Source organism: Colobus angolensis, unplaced genomic scaffold (genome assembly GCF_000951035.1).
Source record: "Colobus angolensis palliatus isolate OR3802 unplaced genomic scaffold, Cang.pa_1.0 Scaffold412, whole genome shotgun sequence".
Taxonomy (NCBI): domain Eukaryota; kingdom Metazoa; phylum Chordata; class Mammalia; order Primates; family Cercopithecidae; genus Colobus; species Colobus angolensis.
The window spans coordinates 585,914-605,719 of NW_012117511.1; the positions used below are offsets into that span (position 1 = coordinate 585,914).

The 19,806-nt window shown below is 36.5% G+C and overlaps 1 protein-coding gene across 2 annotated transcripts in view; it reads left to right on the forward strand.

The window, feature by feature from the left end:
- The window catches only part of PDE3B (phosphodiesterase 3B, cGMP-inhibited), a 225,642-nt gene that overhangs the window by 160,279 nt on the left and 45,557 nt on the right, over window positions 1–19,806 (forward strand). For both annotated transcript variants that reach the window (XM_011956257.1, XM_011956258.1), the window contains exons 5-7: window positions 3,409–3,515; window positions 16,555–16,765; window positions 17,508–17,581. In XM_011956257.1, the coding sequence (XP_011811647.1) occupies window positions 3,409–3,515; window positions 16,555–16,765; window positions 17,508–17,581 (392 nt within the window). The remainder of the gene's footprint in view (window positions 1–3,408; window positions 3,516–16,554; window positions 16,766–17,507; window positions 17,582–19,806) is intronic.

Below are 19,806 nucleotides of genomic sequence, written 5' to 3' on the forward strand. Positions count from 1 at the left end.
AAAAAAAAAAAAAAAAAAAGAATATTGGCCCCCATTCTCTTCTGGCTTGTAGGGTTTCTGCTGACTTCCCTTTGTAAGTAACCCAAGCTTTCTCTCTGGCTACCCTTAACATTTTTTCCTTCATTTCAACCTTGGTGAATCTAACAATTAGGTGTCTTGGGGTTGCTCTTCTCAAGGAGTATCGTTGTGGTGTTCTCTGTATTTTCTGAATTTGATTGTTGGCCTGTCTTGTTAGGTTGGGGAAGTTCTGGATAATATCCTGAAGAGTATTTTTCAACTTGACTCCATTTATCCTGTCACTTTCAGGTACACCAATCAAACATGGATCTAGTCTTTTCACATAGTCCCATGTTTCTTGGAGGCTTTCTTCGTTCCTTTTTATTCTTTTTTCTCTAATCTTCTTGCTTTATTTCATCAAGTTGATCTTCAATCTCTGATATCCTTTCTTCTGCTTGATCTTCTCTACACTGGTTATTCTATTTAGCAATTCATCTGACCTTTTTTCAAGGTTCTTAGCTTCCTTGCATTGGGTTAGAACATGCTCCTTTAGCTCAGATTAGTTTGTTATTACCCACCTTCTGAAGCCTACTTCTGTCAGTTTGTCAAACTCATTCTCCATCCGGTTTTGTTCGCCTGCTGGTGAGGAGTTGTGATTATTTAGAGGAGAAGAGGCATTGTGTTTTTCGGAATTTTCAGCCTTTTTGTGCTGATTTCTCCCCATCTTTGTGGGTTTATCTACCTTTGGTCTTTGATGTTTGTGACCTTCGGATGGGGTCTTTGAGTGGACATGCTATTCTTCTGTTGTTCGTTTTCCTTCCAGCAGTCAGGCCCCTTTGCTTCTGGTCTGCTGCAGTTTACGAGAGGTCCATTCCAGACCCTGTTTGCCTGGGTGTCACCAGGAGAGGCTGCAGAACAGCAATCATTACTGCCTGTTCTTTCCTCTGGAAGCTTTGTCCCAGAGGGGCACCTGCCCGATGCCAGCAAAAGCTCTCCTGTGTGGGATGTCTGTCGGCCCCTGCTGGGAAGTATCTCCCAGTCAGGATACATGGGGGTCAGGGACCCACTTGAGGAGGCAGTCTGACCCTTAGCAGAGCTTGAATGCTGTGTTGGGAGGTCCGCTACTCTCTTCAGAGCCATTAGGCAGGGATAGTTAAGTCTGCTGAAGCTGCACCCACAGCCATCCCTTCCCCCAGGTGCTCTGTCCCAGGGAGATTGGGGTTTTATCCATAAGTCCCTGACTGGGGCTGCTGCCTTTTTTTCAGAGATGCCCTGCCCAGAGAGGAGAAATCTGGCAGTCTGGCCTCAGTGGCCTTGCTGAGCTGCAGTGGGGTCTGCCCATTTCAAACTTCTGGGTGACTTCGTTTACACTGTGAGGGTAAAACGCCTACTAAAGCCTCAGTAATGACAGATGCCCCTCCCCACACCAAGCTTGAGCATCCCAGGTGGATCTCAGACAGCTGCTGTGCTGGCAGTGAGAATTTCAAGGCAGTGGATCTTAGTTTGCTGGGCTCTGTGGGGGTGAGACCTGCAGAGCCAGACCACTTGACTCCCTGGCTTCAGCCCCCTTTCCCGGGAAGTGTAGGGTTCTGTCTTGCTGGCATTCCAGGTATGGAATTCTGTGGTATGGAAAAAACAATACAACAACAACAACAAAAAACTCTTGCAACTAGTTTGCTGTCTGCCCAAATGGCTGCCCAATTTTTCACTTCAAACCCAGGGCCCTGGTGGGGTAAGCACCGGAGGGAATCTCTTGGTCTGTGAATTGCGAAGACTGTGGGAAAAGCGTAGTATCTGGGCTGGAATGCACTGTTCTTCATGGCACAGTCCCTCACAGCTTCCCTTGGATAGGGGAGAAAATTCCCCAACCTCTTGCCCTTCCTGGGTGAGGTGATGCCCTACCCTGCTTCAGCTCACCCTCTTTGGGCTGCACCCACTGTCCAACCAGTCCCAGTGAGATGAACCGGGTACCTCAGTTGGAAATGCAGAAATCACTCGGCTTCTGCGTCGATCTTGCTGAGAGCTGCAGACTGGAGCTCTTTCTATTCGGCCGTCTTGCCCGGGAACACACAGATTTTTCTATTTGAATGTTGCCCTGGGTGGTACTGTTACTCTTCTTTCCCAGTCTTTGCCACTCCACATGTAGGCAATTGCCAGTATGAAATAATCAAAAGAATAAGAATCCAGCTTAAAAGAGTATTCAAACACAAGCTGAGGATGCCTATCCAGGAAACACAGACTCCAAGGAAATAGGGTCAGTGCTTCAAAGTTTAAAAGTTAGGGTCATATTTGTATAGGCAGAAAACAAAGATATTTAGCAGAATAACATATTCCACACAAAGTTGGCTTCTGAATTACAGCAGTTTGATTAGTTACAGCTTGTTTGTTTTCTTTTTCCAATTTTAAAGAATATACTTAACATTCCATCTTAGAAAACGTATCTTTGTGTAAGAGAAGAAAAAGGGAAGTTAATCTGTAATGAAGATCAACAGTAAAGAGGGAAGGAGTCTTCTCTGACATCCTTTAGTTTTTTGTAGCATTTAGCAAAGCAATGTAAGTTAGGGGGGAAAAAAGGCTAATCTGTAATCAGGGAAATCAAGGTTGTATCTGCCTAGGTTACAGCTGCCTGTTAATGACTGAGGTCCCAAAATCACGTTCCTTTAAGTCTCAAAATAAAAGTTCCAAAAGTTTGGTTTTGAATTACTTATTTTCACACAATGAAAATATGAAGAATGACAGAGCATTGGCAGGGAGATGAGTTCATTGGGTGATGAGTTCATTGGGTGGTATTATTTGCTTACTGCTTGTTTTTTGCCTACACTAATAAAAGTTGTCAACATCTGTGAGGATAGGGAACAGAAAAAAATGAAAAACTGTACTTTAGTCCAGTAGTTCTCAGTGAGGTCACTGGATCAGAAACTCCATCATATAAGAACTTGTTAGAAGTGCGGATTATATGGCCCCACCCCAGACATAGTGAATCAGAAACCTTGGGAATGAGACCAGCAGCCTATGTTTCAAGAAACCTTCAAAGTAATTGTGATAACCTGCTTTAGCCCGGGGATCGGCAGTCTATAGCCTATGGACCTAATCTGGTCTATAACCTGTTTTTTTGTAAGTAAAATTTTATTGAAACAAAACCATACCCATTTGTTTATTTTAGTTTATGGATGATTTTGTGCTATAGTGGCAGAGTTGAGTAGTTACAATAGAGAACATATAGCCAAAGTATTTACTGTCTGGTTCTTTACAGAAAAAGTTTGCTGACTCCTGCTTTAGACCTTAGGCACTAGAGGCCCAAACTCTGAATTTATGAGACTATATTTGCTAATTAAATTGAGGACCATAAGGAAAAAAGATGAAACTTTTCATAGTTTTTAAAAATTTTAACCTGTTATTTTTCCCTTTTAGTCAAGGATGCTATCTAAATGGGCCTTTTAATTCAAATCCACTGACTATCTCGAAGCAAAGGTCATCTTCTGTATCACTGACTCACCATGTAGGTCCGAGAAGAGCTGGTAAGAAATCATTCTTTATGACTCAAATATGGGGGTTCTCAAAGTTTATGGTAGTGTAAACACTTTTCATCATACATTTACAGCTAATTTTGAATACAATTTCATGTGTTGTGAGTTAACATGACTTAGTGGTTTGGGTTGGCTACTAGTTGACCATTTGCTAATTCTTTCAGTAAACAGTTTTAGAACATCTACTCTGCACTAAGTACTTTGCTAAGCAGTAGGGATTCAGGGATAAAATATATAACTATTTAACTAACCTGAATGGTTGCAGACCCAGGACGAGGGAAAATCTTCAAGAAAGAGTATTTTTTTTTTCGTAGAATGGTAATTATAGAGAAAAGAATTTTAGTATTAGAATAAAAAAAACCATGACTTCATCCTGGAAAAACATTATAATAGGAATTTTTTTAATTAAAAGATTATAGAATGATTAAAAACTCTTGGATGAAAGATATGTTAGCAAATACAACATAGGAATAGGAAAGCAATACTGATATTCTGCTTTTAAAGTACATTATGACTGATATTACATAGATACAATTTTGTGATTGAGATATACAATTACAACATTCTTTTATACACAATACACTACAAAACATGTGAAGAGGTTGGAAAATGTTACTGATAATCAAGAAAAACAGTCACTAGAAAAAGATCTACATATGATATTGATGCTATATTTTACAATCTTTAAAATAACAATGATGTTTAAAATAAATGGAAGGAATAATGGCTAAAATGAATGGATGCTTCAAATAGAGAACTAGAACACATAGAAAAGAAATGGACAGTCTAGAACTGAGAAATGCACTTGATTAAATTAAAAACTTATTCAGTGGTTTAAGAGTGGATTGGATACAACAGAATACAAAAGTAGTGAACTTGAAGACAGAGGAATAGAAAATTTCCAAACTGAAGCACAGAGAAGGAAAAATACATAAATAACAGAACAAAGTTTAAGAGACATATGGGACATAGAATTTCTAAAATATGTGTGACTGAAGTTCCAGAAGGAAAGGAGAGAAACAAAAGGATGGAATAATTTCCCAAAACTAATAAAAGAAAGCAAACAACAAATTCATAAAGTACAGTGAGCCCCAAGCAGGGTAAATACAAGAAAATCACAGCTAGATATATGAGTCAAGCCTCTAAATTATAAAGAAAATGTTTCAAAAGCAACCAAGCAAGGTTGTTTTTATTTTTCAAGGAACAACAATAATACTGACAGTGACTTGTTAACAGCAACTGTGAACTCCAAAGACAATGGAGTAGCATATTTTAAAAAGTGTTGAAAGAATAAAACTTGACAACATAGAATTCTTTATCCATTGAAGAAATATTCTTGAAAAATTACATTGGAATAAAAATTTGTTTTAGTATCCTCACTCTCCTGTGACAGTAACTATGGTGATGGGTATGTTAATTAACTTGATTATGGTAATCATTTCACAGTAAAAATGTAAATCAAGGCATTATGTTGTACACCTTAAATACATGCAGTTTTTGTCAATTATACCTCAGTAAATCTGGAAAAAATCTTTTAGTAAATCAGATGAGAAATAGAAAAACGTACATTTTTTTCAAACAAACAAAAGCTGAAAGAATTTGTAGGTGGCAGACCTGTGCTACTAAGATTCAGTAAAGCAAGTTTCTTAGGCAGGAGGAAAATTATCCAGACTGAACCATGGCACTGCAATAACAAACCAAAAGCACTGGTAAGGCTAAATAGGTGGGTGAGGATTAAAAAATATTGATGGGTCAAAAAGTGGGCAAAGGATATGAATAGACACTTCTCAAAAGAAGACAGTTATGCAGCCAACAGGCATATGAAAAAATGCCCATTATCACTGGTCATCAGAGAAATGCAAATCAAAACCACAATGAGATAACATCTCACACCAGTTAGAATGGCGATCACTAAAAAGTCAGGAAACAGCAGATGCTGGAGAGGATGTAGAGAAATAGGAAGGCTTTTACATTGTTGGTGGGAGTGTAAATTAGTTCAACCATTGTGGAAGACAGTGTGGCAATTCCTCAAGGATCTAGAACAAGAAATATCATTTGACCCAGCAATCCCATTACTGAGTATATACCCAAAGGATTATAAATCATGCTGCTGTAAAGACACATGCACACATATGTTTATTGCAGCACTGTTCACAATAGCAAAGACTTGGAACCAACCCAAATATCCATCAATAACAGACTGGATAAAGAAAATGTGGCACATATACACCATGGAATACTATGCAGCCATAAAAAGGATGAGTTAATGTCCTTTACAGGGACGTGGATGAAGCTGGAAACCATCATTCTCAGCAAACCATCACAAGAACAGAAAACCAAACACCACACGTTCTCACTCATAAGTGGGAGTTGAACAGTGAGAACACGTGGACACAGGGTGGGGAACATCACACACTGGGGCCAGTCAAAGGGTGGGGGCCTGGGGGAGGGATAGCGTTAGGAGAAATACCTAATGTGTGTGACAAGCTGATGTATGCAGCAAACCACCATGGCATGTGTATACCTATGTAGCAAACCTGCACATTGTGCACATGTACCCTAGAACTTAAAGTATAATAATAATAAAAAAATTGATGGGTAAACACAATAATAACTTTCTTTTAGCATTTATGAAATACATAGAAGTCAATATATGACAATAGCATAAAGGGTAGTCAAGGGGTAAATGGATTTAAATTTGTTGTAAGGTACTAGCAATGCTTGAAAAACAGTAAAAAGTTCTAATTTAAGATAAACTAATAATCAAAGATGAACATTGTAATATCCAGGGGGCCAATTAAGAGACCAATAGGAAAAGATGTAACTAAAAAGCTTATAAGGAGATAAAATGGCATGATTTAAAAAAACTTGAATAAGAATCTGAGAAAAGAAAAGCAAAAACAGAAGCAAAAACAGAAGAAACACATAAAAAGTAAATAGCAACACGATGGATTAAGTACACTTTATTACATTAAATATATACCTTTGGGGCAGAGGAAGGGAGCTGACTAGAGTTGTCAGTATATTATCTGAAATGTCAAGTTTTCAACAAAAAATTGGACTTTTACACTCCAATTAAAAGACAAAGATTAGGCTGGGCACTGTGACTCACACTTGTAATCCCAGCACTTTGGAAGGCTCAGGTGGGTGGATCACCTGAGGTCAGGAGTTCGAGACCAGCCTGGCCAACATGGTGAAATCCCATCTCTACAAAATACAAAACTAAAAAATACAAAAATTAGCCAGACGTGCTGGTGGGCACCTGTAATCCCAACTACTTGGGAAGTTGAGGCATGAGAATCACTTGAACCTGGGAGGCAGAGATTGTGGTGAGCCGAGATTGTGCCACTGCACTCGAGCCTGGGCGACAGAGTGAGACTTCATCTCAAAAAAAAAAAAAAGAATCTTCTGACTGCTCATTGGTTGATGTCCAAATTATGCTAATCCCCTGACTTCCAGGAAACCATGCTTAAAAATATAATCAAAAGCTTAACAGAAAAAGCTAACAGAGATCTAAGTAACTACACATTGCAGGAGAAACAGAATCTACACAATTAATTCAGGTAAGTCACTAAACAAATAATCAGAAAGAAGAAAACAAACACAAAACCAGCAACATAATAGACCTTTGGTGTTGGAGGGATCTGATATCAAAGCTGTTACAGTACTTTATGTAAAATGTACAATTTTTAACAAAAATATATGAAACATGCAAAGATACAAGAAATTTTTGACATATACCCAAGGAAAACGTAACCAACAGAAATTATCCCTGAAGTGGATTAGAGTTTGGACTTAGTATAAAACAAAATTGTGACATGGTTTTAATAATTATAGAGTAAGGCTACTTTTACCTCAATATTGGATTAGTGGTTCTAGCCAGGGCAATTAGGTAAGAAGGAGTAAAAGGAAAAAGTAAAACTGTGTTTGCAGATGGCATGAGCTTATATATATAAAATCCTAAGAAATTCACTAAAACCTATTATCATCAATAAATAAGTTTATCAGGATAAACTTATTTATCCTGATAAATGGCAGGATATACAAAAATCAGTTTATTTCTATATGCTAACATTAAGGAATCCAAAACTCAAGTTGCAAAAAGATTTCCATTTACAGTTAGCATTAAAAAATCTTTGAAATAAATTTAACAAAATAGTATAACACTTTGACAATGAAAACTATAAAATATTGTTGACATTAAAGAAGACCTAAATATATTGGAAGACATTCCACATTTAAGGATCAGAAAATTTAATATTTTAAATGACAATATTCTTTAAATTGCACTAGATTCGATACAATCCTTATCAAAATTTCAGCTTTGCCAAAATTGACAGTCTGATGTTAAAATTCATATAGAAACACAAGAGTCCCAGAACAGCCAAAACAGTTCTTTAATAAAAAAGAAGAAAAAGTATGAGGAATCCCACTTTCAAATTTTAAAACTTAACTACCAGGCTACAGTAATTTAGATAGTACGGTACTGGCATAGAGATATTTCTATTCAATGAAATAGAATTCAGGTTTTAGAAATAAACCTTGACATATATGGTCAAGTGATTTTCAACAAGGATACCAAGATAATTCATTGAGGAATGAATCGTATTTTCAATAAATGGTGCTGGGACAAATGGTTATGAACATGCAAAATAATTGATTTAGAATCCTACCTCTCACCATACTGAAAAATTAACTTGAAATGCATCATAGACTCAAATGTAAACATTAAAGCCATAAGAGAGAACAAGTATCGGCAAGAGTGTGGAGAAAAGGGAACCTTTTGTACACAGGGAATGTAAATCGGTGCAGCCATTATGGAATACAGTGTAGAGATTTCTCAAAAAATTAGATAGAACTGACATATGACCCAGCAATTTCTCTTCTGGGTATATACCCAAAGGAAATGAAATCAATACCTTGTAGAGATATCTGCTTTCCCATGTTCATTCACAGTAGCCAAGGTTTGGAAACAACCTAACTGTTAATCGATGGATGAGTGGAGCAAATAATATACATATATATATATATATATATATATATATATAATGGAATATTATTTAGCTTTATCAAGGAAGGAGATCCTGCCATTTTTGACAACATGGATGAACCTGGAGAACATTATGCTAAGTGAAATAAGTCAGACACAGAAAAATACTACTTGGGGTCTCACTTACATATGGAATCTACAAAAAAAAGTCAGATTCATAGAAAAAGAGTAAAATGGTGGTTACCGGAGCTTGATGGGGTAGTGGAAATGGGGAAATAGAAGTCAAAGGCTACAAAGTTGTAGATATATAGGATGAAGAAGTCTAGAGGTCTAAAGTACAGCATGAAAACTATAGTCAATAATAATACATTGTATACTGGAAATTTTGCTAAGAGAATAGATTTTTAGGTGCTCTTACCACACATACATACACAAAAGGTGTCTGTGAGATGATGGATATGTTAATTTGCTTGACTGTAGTAACCATTTCACTATGTTTGTGTATATCAAAACGTGTTCTATGCCTTAAATATGTACAATAAAAAGAAGCAAAAATAAAAGCACACATTATGAAAAAAGCTTCCATTATACCCTTTGTACTAGAAAATGAACTGGAAGCCAAATAAAATAAAAAGGATTCCATGAGGAATAAAAGTTAAAACCATAAAACTTATAGAAGAAAACATCAGAGAAAATATTGTGACTTTGGGTTTTGAGTAAGGCATTCTTAAATGTGATACCAAATGCATGGTCCATAAGTGAAAAATATTGATACATCAGAATTCATCAAAATTGAAAACATTTGTACTTTAACAGGCACCATTAATAAAGTGAAAAGACATAGGATAAGAGAAAATGTTGGCAAATCATATTTGACAACAGGCTTGTATCCAGAATATGTAAATAACTCTTGACAACTCAATAAGAAAAAGAAAAAATGGCCTGATTAAAACATAGGTCTCAACCTGGGCAACCTAGCAAGACCCTTTCTCTACAAGAATAATAATAATAATAAATTAGTTGGGCATAGTGGTGTGACTTGTGGTGGCACCAGCTGCTCAGGAGGCTGAGTTAGGCGGATCACTTGATCCCAGGAGGTAGAGGCTGCAGTGAGCTGTGCTGATACTGCAGCACTCCAGCCTAGGTGATAGAGCCAGATCCTGTCTCAAAAAAAAGTATAAATAAAAATAAAAGAAAGGAAAGAAAATAGAAGATCTGAATAAATGTTTCTCCAAAGAACATATACAAGTGGCCCATAACCATATGAAAAGATGCTCAGGATCATTAATATTTTGGAAAATACAAATCAAAACCACAGGGAGCTACCATTTTACACCCACTAGGATGTCTGTAATTATAAAGACAGACAGTAACATGTTTGAGTAAAAAATATTCAGAAGTTAGAACACTATACAATACATTGCTGATGGGAAAGTAAAACTATATAGCCACTTTGGAAGACAATTTGGCAGTTTCTCAAATTTTAAACAAGTTACCATATGACCCAGAAATTCTACTCCTTGATACATATCCAAGAGAAGTGAAACTGTAGGTCCACACAAAAACTTGTACGTAAATGTGTATAGCAGCATTATTCATAATAGCCAAAATTAGAAACAACCTAAATGGCTATCAATAAATGGTTAAACAAAACGTGACTTAACCATACAGTAGAATATTTTTTGTCACAAAAATAAAATGGAGTAGTACTACGTGGTATACCGTGAATGAACCTTGAAAACATTATACTAAGTTAAATAAGGCAGTCACAAAAGACTACAGATTGTACAGATCTACTCATATAAAATGTCTAAAATGGACAAATATATAGATATAGAAAGTATATTAGTGGTTGCTATGGTTTTAATGTTTGTGTACCTGCAAAATTCACATGTTGAAACCTAATCCCCAATGAAACAATATTAAGAGATGGAGCCTTTTTGAGATGACTAGGTCATGAGGTTGGAGCCTTTGTGAATGAGATTAGTGCCCTTATAAATGAGGCCTGCGGGAGCTAGCTATCCTGTCAGCCATGTGAGGATACAGTGAAAAAATTACCATCTGTGAGGCAGAAACTGAGCCCTCACCAGACATCAAGTCTGCTGGCACCTTGGTCTTGGTCTTCCCAGCCTCCAGAACTGTGAACAGCCAATTTCTGTTGTTTACAAATTACCCAGACTAAAGTATTTTTTATAGCAGCTTGAATGAACTAAGACAGTGGTCACCTGTGACTATGGATAGGAGGGACAGGAATAGGGAATGACTGCTAATGGGTATAGGGTTTCTTTTTGAGTTTATGGAAATATTCCAGAATTAGATAGTGGTGATAGTTGCACAACTCTGTGGATTTCTAAAATTCCCTGAATTGTACAATTTAAAGTAGTAAATTTTATGGTATGTGAATGATATCTTAAAAAGCTGTTTAAAAAACACATAAGCATGTTCTGTCACCACAGTGTAATTAGATTTAAAAACATCTATCAATAGATCTGCAGAAAATCCTCAAATTATAAATAACCTATGAGTTAAGAAAAAACAATGAAAATTAGAAATTATTTTGAGCTGAATAATAATGAAAATAGAACTTACTAAAATGTGGGAAGAAGCTAAAGCAGTGCTTTGTTGGGAAATTTATTGCAAAAAGAAAAAGTAAAAATCAGTTAAGCTTGCATTTTAAGAAGCTGTAAGTTTAACAGCAAAGTAAACCTAAAGAAAGAAGAAAACATGACACTGATACAAAAAGATGACACTGATACCAAACATGATAAAAAGTCTGAAGAGTCATATATCTTCTAACGAAATTCAACCTGTAGTTAAAAACCTTCCTACAAATAAAACTGTAGGTCCAGATGACCTTACTGGTAAATTCTTCCCAATATTTAATGAAACCTTCCTACAAATAAAATTGTAGGTCCAAATGACTTTACTGGTAAGTTCTTCCCAATATTTAATGTTGTTATGAAAGATTATATCCTGTGCCTTAGTTTTCTATAGCTGCTTGCTGTAAACTGAATATTCATATCCCCTCACTTACACCCCAATTCATATGTTAAAACCTAATCTTCAATGTGATGGTATTTGGAGCTGGAGCCTTTGGAAGGTGATTAGGTCATGTGAGTGAACTCTTTGTGAATGGGATGAGTGCCTTATAAAAGAGACCTCAAAGAGCTCTCTAATCCCTTCCACCATGTGAGGACATGGCCATCAGTGAAACAGGAAGTGGGCCATGATCAGGCACCATATCTGCCAGTGACTTGATCTTGCACTTTCCAGCCTCCAGAACTGTGAGAAATAAATTTCTCTTATTTATAAAATATCTAGTGTATGGTATTCTGTTATAGCAATCCAAATGGACTAAGACATTACTGTATCAAAATACCATATGCTTAGTGACTTAAATAACACAAATTTATTCTTATAATTCTGGAGGTTGACGTTTGAAATTGATCTCATTTGGCCCAAAGCAAAGTGTCAGCAAGGCTGTGTGTCTTCTGGAGGCTTTAGGGGATAATCCATTTTCTTTGCATTTTCCAGTTTCCAGAGGCCTTCCTAGAGCTTGCCTGCCTGCATTCCTGGCCCATGACCCCATTACTCCATCTTCATTGCCAGCAATGTCAGTCTGAATCCTGATGCTGCCATCTCTCTGGCTTTTTTATGTCTGCCTCTCTCTTTTACTTAGGCATAGGACTCAGCCGTGTGTGACTCTTATAATGACAAGAACCCTTGTCATTACATTGAGCGCAACTAGATAATCCAGGATAGTCTCCCCATCTCGAGGTTAACTGAGCAGCAACCTTAAGTCCATTTGCAATTTAAATATCCCTTTGCCGTGCAGTCTAACATACAAGTTCTGTGGTTTAGGATATGGACGTCTTTGGGGGTGATTATTCTGCTTACCACAGCCAATCTTACACAACTCTTTCACTGAAAAGGGAAAGAGGAAACACCAAATTTTTATGAGGCCAGCGTAACCCTAATATCGAAACCTGACAAGGATATTACAAGAAAATTAGAAGCCAACATCTCTTGTGAATATAGATACAAAAATCCTAAACAAAAAGTTACACATATAGTTGAATAATATATTAAAATGTTAATACCATAATGTCCATGTTAGGAAGTATTATTACAGGAATATAAAGTCTGTTTAACCTTTGAAAATTCACTGCATTAATAGAATAAAAGTGAATAATCATATGGTCATCTTAATTGGTACAGAGAAAGCTTTTCATGTATGTTCATTTGATAAATTTGATAATTACAATAAAAAATTTTAAGCAAATTGGGAATAGAGGGAACATTTTTAATCTGATAAAGTATCTATCAAAAATGTTTTTCAAACATAATACATAATGAAATACTGAACATTTTTCTCCTGACTTTGGAAACAAGATAAAGATGTTCACTGTAAACACTTGTCTCCAACATTATCCTGTAATTTCTAGACAATGAATGAAGACAAGATAAAAAAACGGAATAAATACTGGAAAGGAAGATATAAACCCTTTTCTTTATTTGCAGATTACTGTTTTGTATATATAGAATATCTAGAAGGCTCTAAAAATATATAATAGAATTAAGTAAATTTTGCAATATTTTATTTGTACAGAAAAATTAATTGTATTACTCTATACTATCAGAAAGTGGTTGAAAATGAAAGTTAAAACACCATTTACCTCAGCATCAAAAACCATCAATTACCTACAGATAAATTTAATAAAAAATATGCAGTGCTGCTACACTCCATGATTTTAGGGAAAAATTTCCATAACAAGACATAAAAATACTTACCATATGGGATTAGATGAATAAATCTGCATGAAAATTAATAACCTCTTTATTAAAAAGTCATATAAAGGCCGGGTGCAGTGGCTCACACCTGTAATCCCAGCACTTTGGAAGGCCGAGGCTGGCGGATCATTTGAGATTAGGAGTTCGAAACCAGCCTGGTCAACATGGTGAGACCCCATCTCTACTAAAAATACAAAAAAATTAGCCAGGCATGGTGGCAGGCGCCTGTAGTCCCAGCTACTCAGTAGGTTGAGGCAGGAGAATGGCATGAACCCGGGAGGCAGAGCTTACAGTGAGCTGAGATCTCGCCACTGCACTCTAGCCTGGGCAACTGAGCAAGACTCCGTCTCAAAAAAAAAAAAAAATTAGCCAGCCTGGTGTACTGGTGGGCACCTGTAATCCCAGCCATTTGGGAGGGGGAGGCAAGAGAATTGCTTGAACCCAGGAGACGGAGGCTGCAGTGAGCTGAGAGTTTACCACAGCACTCTGGCCTGGGTGATAGAGTGAGACTCCATCAAAAAAAAAAAAAAAGTCATAAAAAGGATTGAAAATAGTAATAACATCTGAGAAGGAACTAGAATTCAGCTGTATAAAGAACTTTGTCAGTGGAAGAATTATGGACAACTATTCATTTTCTGTTGCTGCATATCAGATTACAACAAATGTAGCAGTTTTTGTGCAAGTGTCTACACACAACTGAGTCTTCTGCTTAAGGCGTCATGAGTCTCGAAACTGGATGTTGGCTCTTCCTTGTTCTCATCTGAAGAATCAACTGAGAATGAATCGACTGCCAGGCTCATTCAGGTTGTCCTCAGAATTCATTTCCGTTGGTTGTGGATTCTTGATGGCTCTGGGTTCTTGATAGCTGTTGGCTGGAGGCCACCCACAGTTTGTAGAGGCTGCCCATAGTTTTTTGTCATATGGTCTTCCTCACTATGGCTGCTCACTTCATGGAGTTAACAAGGAGAATCTCTAGAGTGAGTCTCTAGCAAGATGGAATCCATAATGAAACATAATCATAGGGGTGGCATCCTGTCATCTTTCTTTTCATAAGAAGCCAGTCACAGATGTTTTCTACACAAAGACATGAACACCAGGGGGCAAGGGTTAATGGGACTACCTTAGAGTATGTCCATCACCACACGCCAATGGAAAAATTAGCAAAAGACTTGAACGAGCATTTCAGCAGAAAACTATACAAATGGCATATAAACATTAAATGTGCTTAACCTTATTAGTAATGAGGAAATTAAAAAGTGAGGGTACAGTGCTCTTTTATTTACCATCACATTGGCAAAAAATAAAGAACATTATATTTATACACACATACACATGCAGAGAAAGAGAGAAAGTTTGTTTTAAGGGATTAGCTCACACAACTGTGAGGGCTTGCAAGGCAGGCAAGTAGGAAATTTTCAGGACAATCTGGCAGGCTGGAAATTGCAGCAGGGGTTAATGTTGCAGTCTTGAACCTCAGACAAAATTTTTTCCTCTTTGTGAGACCTCAGTCTTTTCTCGTAAGGCTCTAAGGTAATTGGATGAGGTCCACCCATCCAATTATAGAAGTTAATCTGCTTTACTCAGAAGTTAATGAGGTCCACCCATCCAGTTATAGAAGTTAATCTGCTTTACTCAAAAGTTATCGATTTAAATGTTAATCACATCTGAAAAATATCTTCATGACAACATCTATACTAGTGTTTAAATAAACAACTGAGCACCATAACCAAGTTGACACCTTCGCACACATCTATAAGTTTACTAGTATGCCTGAAAATATTGTAGCTCCTTAATGACTGTTTTCCTTTCTGAATGAGACTTTACTTGGGTCTTTATTTTCAAATAAGGTTATAAATCTGCCTGTCTCTTTCCAGATATATATCCACACTGCTTTAGTTTGAGGCACTCAGCAAAGGTTTCTGGAATAAATAGACAGAATTATAGACTCATCTTATGTGTTGCTGAAGCACTCTGTTTTGTTCCCTTATTAAGCACTTAGCACTTGTTTGTATCCTGCACTATGCGCTAGCTTCATTGAGTCTCAGGGATGTCATCTTTTTCTCCATTGTGAAACCCAGTGTATTTTCCAGCATATAGTAAGCTCTAAATATTTGTTGAATGAATGAATCAGCTGGAAATATTTTCATGTAATTTTTAAAGCGATCTGACATTGCGTTAGCATATGATGTTATTCTCAACTTGCTTAATGCTATTAAGAATTTTAGTTCCTTGGCCAGACGCAGTGGCTTAAGCCTGTAATCCCAGCATTTTGGGAGGCTGAGGCAAGAGGATTGCTTGAGCCCAGGAGTTTGAGACCAGCCTGGGCAACGTCGTGAAACCCTGTCTCTACAAAAAAATGCAAAAATTAGCCGGGCACGGTGGCTCAAGCCTGTAATCCCAGCACTTTGGGAGGCCGAGATGGGCGGATCACGAGGTCAGGAGATCGAGACCATCCTGGCTAACACGGTGAAAACCCGTCTCTACTAAAAAATACAAAAACTAGCCGGGCGAGGTGGCGGGCGCCTGTAGTCCCAGCTACTCGGAGGCTGAGGCAGGAGAATGGCATAAACCCGGGAGGCGGAGCTTGCAGTGAGCTGAGAACCGGCCACTGCACTCCAGCCCGGGCAACGCAACAGAGCGAGACTCCATCTCAAAAAAAAAAAAAAAAAAAATTAGCAGGGTACAGTGGCTTGTGCCTGTAGTCTCCAGGACCAGAGGATCAATTGAACCCAGGGGATTGAGTCTGCAGTGAGCCATGATTATGCCACTGCACTCCAGCCTGGGCAATGGAATGAGACCCCATCTCACACACAAAAAAGAGAATTTAAATAAAACTTAATTTTATCGAATTGAAAATAATTCGATAAAATTTGGTAGAGATGCTTTGCTCATGTGGATAATCAGTCTGATAGGGACACATAGGTGAAAGTTAAAGACCAATAGGAATTAGGAAAATTTCTGCCATACAGTATGTATGTTTTAGTCATACTGTTCACATTTACCTATTATAAATGTAGATATTTACCCAACAAGGGGTGTTTACCCAACAGCCACTGATCATGACAAATATGGCAAATATTGCTTAAGTTTCTAGAATATCGAGGCCCCATGTAGGAATTTGTCATTTAATTGTAAATAATTTGCTTTTTTAAATAAGGAAAAAATCCATAAAGACACAAATATATTTAATAAACATATACACATAAATACATTCTTATTTATCTATCTCCTTTCTTTTAATTTTTTAAGGTGTTTTGTCCAGTCTGAATCCTGTGAATTCTCCCAACCATGGACCAGTGGCTGCTGGCTCTCTAACTAATCGATCACCCATAGAATTTCCTGATACTGCTGATTTTCTTAATAAGCCAAGCATTATTTTACAGAGATCTCTGGGCAATGCACCGAATACACCAGATTTTTATCAGCAACTTAGAAATTCTGATAGCAATCTGTGTAACAAGTAAGTTTCCCAACTGTTTATTATTTCTTTTTCAAAATGTTGATTACAGTTAAGTCCTCAACATTTTGGATAGGTTCTTGGAAACTCCAGCTTTAAGCTAAATGACCATATTTTTTTCAGTGTTATAATGAAATGACATTATTTGAAGATGTGCTATAAGTTGTTTCACTTAAAATGTCAGTTTTCAAAAACTTATCGATGATATTGAGGACTTTTACTGTATTTTAGTAAAGTATTACCAGTTTTCTAGCTCTTTGTTATAACTAGATGGTGGATTCAGCCTATATTCTTTTCCTTATTTATCTAGTAGTTTTTATTCTAAATAAATATCTTCTCATTTTAGTGGTTATTAATTTTTTAAATTAAATGGTCTCCATCTGAGGTAAAATGTAATGGTATTCTACCCATCCTAAGATCTTAATAAATATTAAATTATTTTAGTATACATTGCTTTAGTACCTATTGATAGTACCCAGTTCATATGGTGTTTGGTCTTATTTCTGCTTTACTAATAGTAGGGGTTTACCTCAGATCCAGTGTTGGCTTTTCAAAAATATTTTGTTTTCTTCAAGGACACACAGATACTTTCTAGGTTAAAGCCTTTTAACTTTATAGAGAGATTGGAATATTAGGATGTGTTGCAGTTGGGATCTTGGTTAAAAATTAAACATTTTCTAATTGTGTTCAGGTAAAAAACTTTTACCTCATTTACCATATATATTTATCTATTTTATTCTATAAGCTGTGGACATCAAATACTGAAATATGTTTCAACATCTGAATCAGACAGTACAGATTGCTACAGTGGAAAATCAGGTGAGATTACAAAAGTCATATGTATTTGAGTTTAAGATAAATTTCTTACAGTGGTGTTTAGAATGGGAAAATGAATGAGTTTAACTTCAGTTTATCCATCTTTAAAATGAAGATTATTATTTTTTACCCACTTCACACAGGATTTATTTAGAACAAATTATAAATAATAGATGATGAAAGTAATTCAAAGAATAAAAATGTCCTGTACAAATGAATGTAGTCTTCTTATGTTATATCTGTTGTTTATAAATAGTGAAATTATTTGTATTAACACTGAAATTTGTACTGCACAATCTAAACCCAAAAGGTATAAATTTTTTATGGCATAAAGAGGAGTTGTTTTAAAGTGTGGTTAATTATATCATTCTGAAATATTTTATATCCTCAAACAAGAAATGTTGTTGTTGATGAAATTATAGGTGTTTTATAATCTTAAAAATTGATGACTTAAACTACCAGTAGTAGTTAACTAAGTAATTCAGACCAACATTTCCCCTGAGGGCAATTAGAAAATGTGGACAAATTATTATTTTTTTTTTAATCTACTTGAAGCCATTGAAGAACTAAAAAGATCCTGTGAATCACCCATACAAGATCTGTTGGAAGATAGAACTCCAAGAAAGTGAGCCTGGAGTTTGGGGCTATCAAAAGAGTATATTCCAGTTCCACAGAGACCAATGACTAATAGGATAAGCAATTTTATTAGTAGCTTCATGGGACTAGGAAGACAGAGACTAGAGTTGAAGGCTTGCCGTGGTATGGATAACTTGATAAACTCTAAAGTGTTGTACCCTAAGAAAAAAGTTAAACCAAAAATAGATAAGCATTTTCAGGGATTGTAGGCTCTTCTCAATCCTTTTAGATACCATAAAATTTACCCTTTTAAAGTGTGCAATTTAATAGCTTTTTGTTTTTTGCATTTTAAAGGATTGTTAAAAATAAAACAAAATAAAAAGACTGATTCTTCACAAACTCTTCCAAAAAATAGAAGAGGAGGGAACACTTCCCAACTCATTCTTTTTTTTTTTTGTATATCATTACAATGGAATTCAGTTCAGCAATTAAAGGAATAAACTTCTGATACATGCTGCAACATAGGTGAACTTCAAAACATTATTCTAAGTGAAAGAAGCGAGGCTCAAAAGATCATATATTGTATGATTATATTTATATGAAATTCTTAAAAGACAAATTTATAGAGACAATAATCAGAACAGTAGTGGCATAAAGTGAGAATAGGGATTAACTGTAAATAGGCATGAAGGAACATTTTGGGGGGCGTGTTGAGAATGTTCTAAAATTGGATTGCAATGATTGTTGATAACTGCAAATATACTAAAATTGTTGAATTGTACACTTATGGGCTGAATGTGTTCCTCCAAAAATTTATGTGTCGAAATCCTATACCCCAATATGATAGTATTGGGAGGTGTGGCCTTTGGGAGGTAATTAGGTCATGAAGGTGGATCCCTCATGAATGGGATTAGTTCCCTTGTTAAAGAACCCCAGAAAACTCTCTAGCCTTCTTTCCCACCATGTGAGGATACAATGTGAAACCAGTAGTCTGCAACCTGGAAGAGGGCCCTCACTGGAACTTGGCCAGGCTGGCACCCTGATCTCAGACGTCCAGCTTCCCTAACTGTGAGAAATAAATTCCTATTTTTTTATAAGCCACTCAGTCTATAATACCCAATTATAGCAGCCTGAACTAAGGCATTTTACAATGGGTAGATTTTAATGGTATGTAATTTATACTCAATAAAGTTTTTAAAAAGAACAATAATTTATTAAGTGTCATATTTCTTTGGGTGGACTAGCCTCAACTGGGAGATTGTCACCTGAGGACTTTCATGAGATTGCAGTCAGATATTGGTTGGGGAAGCAGTTATCTGAAGGATTGATTGGGCAGAATTTCCAAGATGGATTACTCATGTGCCTGTTGGCTATTGACCAGTCCATAAATATGACCCTTCCATGGGCTTCTCCCAGTTTGTTGGTGGCATTCCAAGAGAGTAGGAGGTGGAAACTGCCAGTCCAGTTAATGGCTCAACTCAGAACAGAGTGTCACTTCTGCCATATTCTGTTAATCAGAGCAGTCATGAGGCCTGTTGAGATTCCAGAGGGTTGGTAAACAAATGCTCTGTCTTAATAGAGGAATGATAAGAATACATTTCAGAAAAGTGTTTGGGACAAGAGATAGTGTTGTGGACATCTTTAGAAAAGAA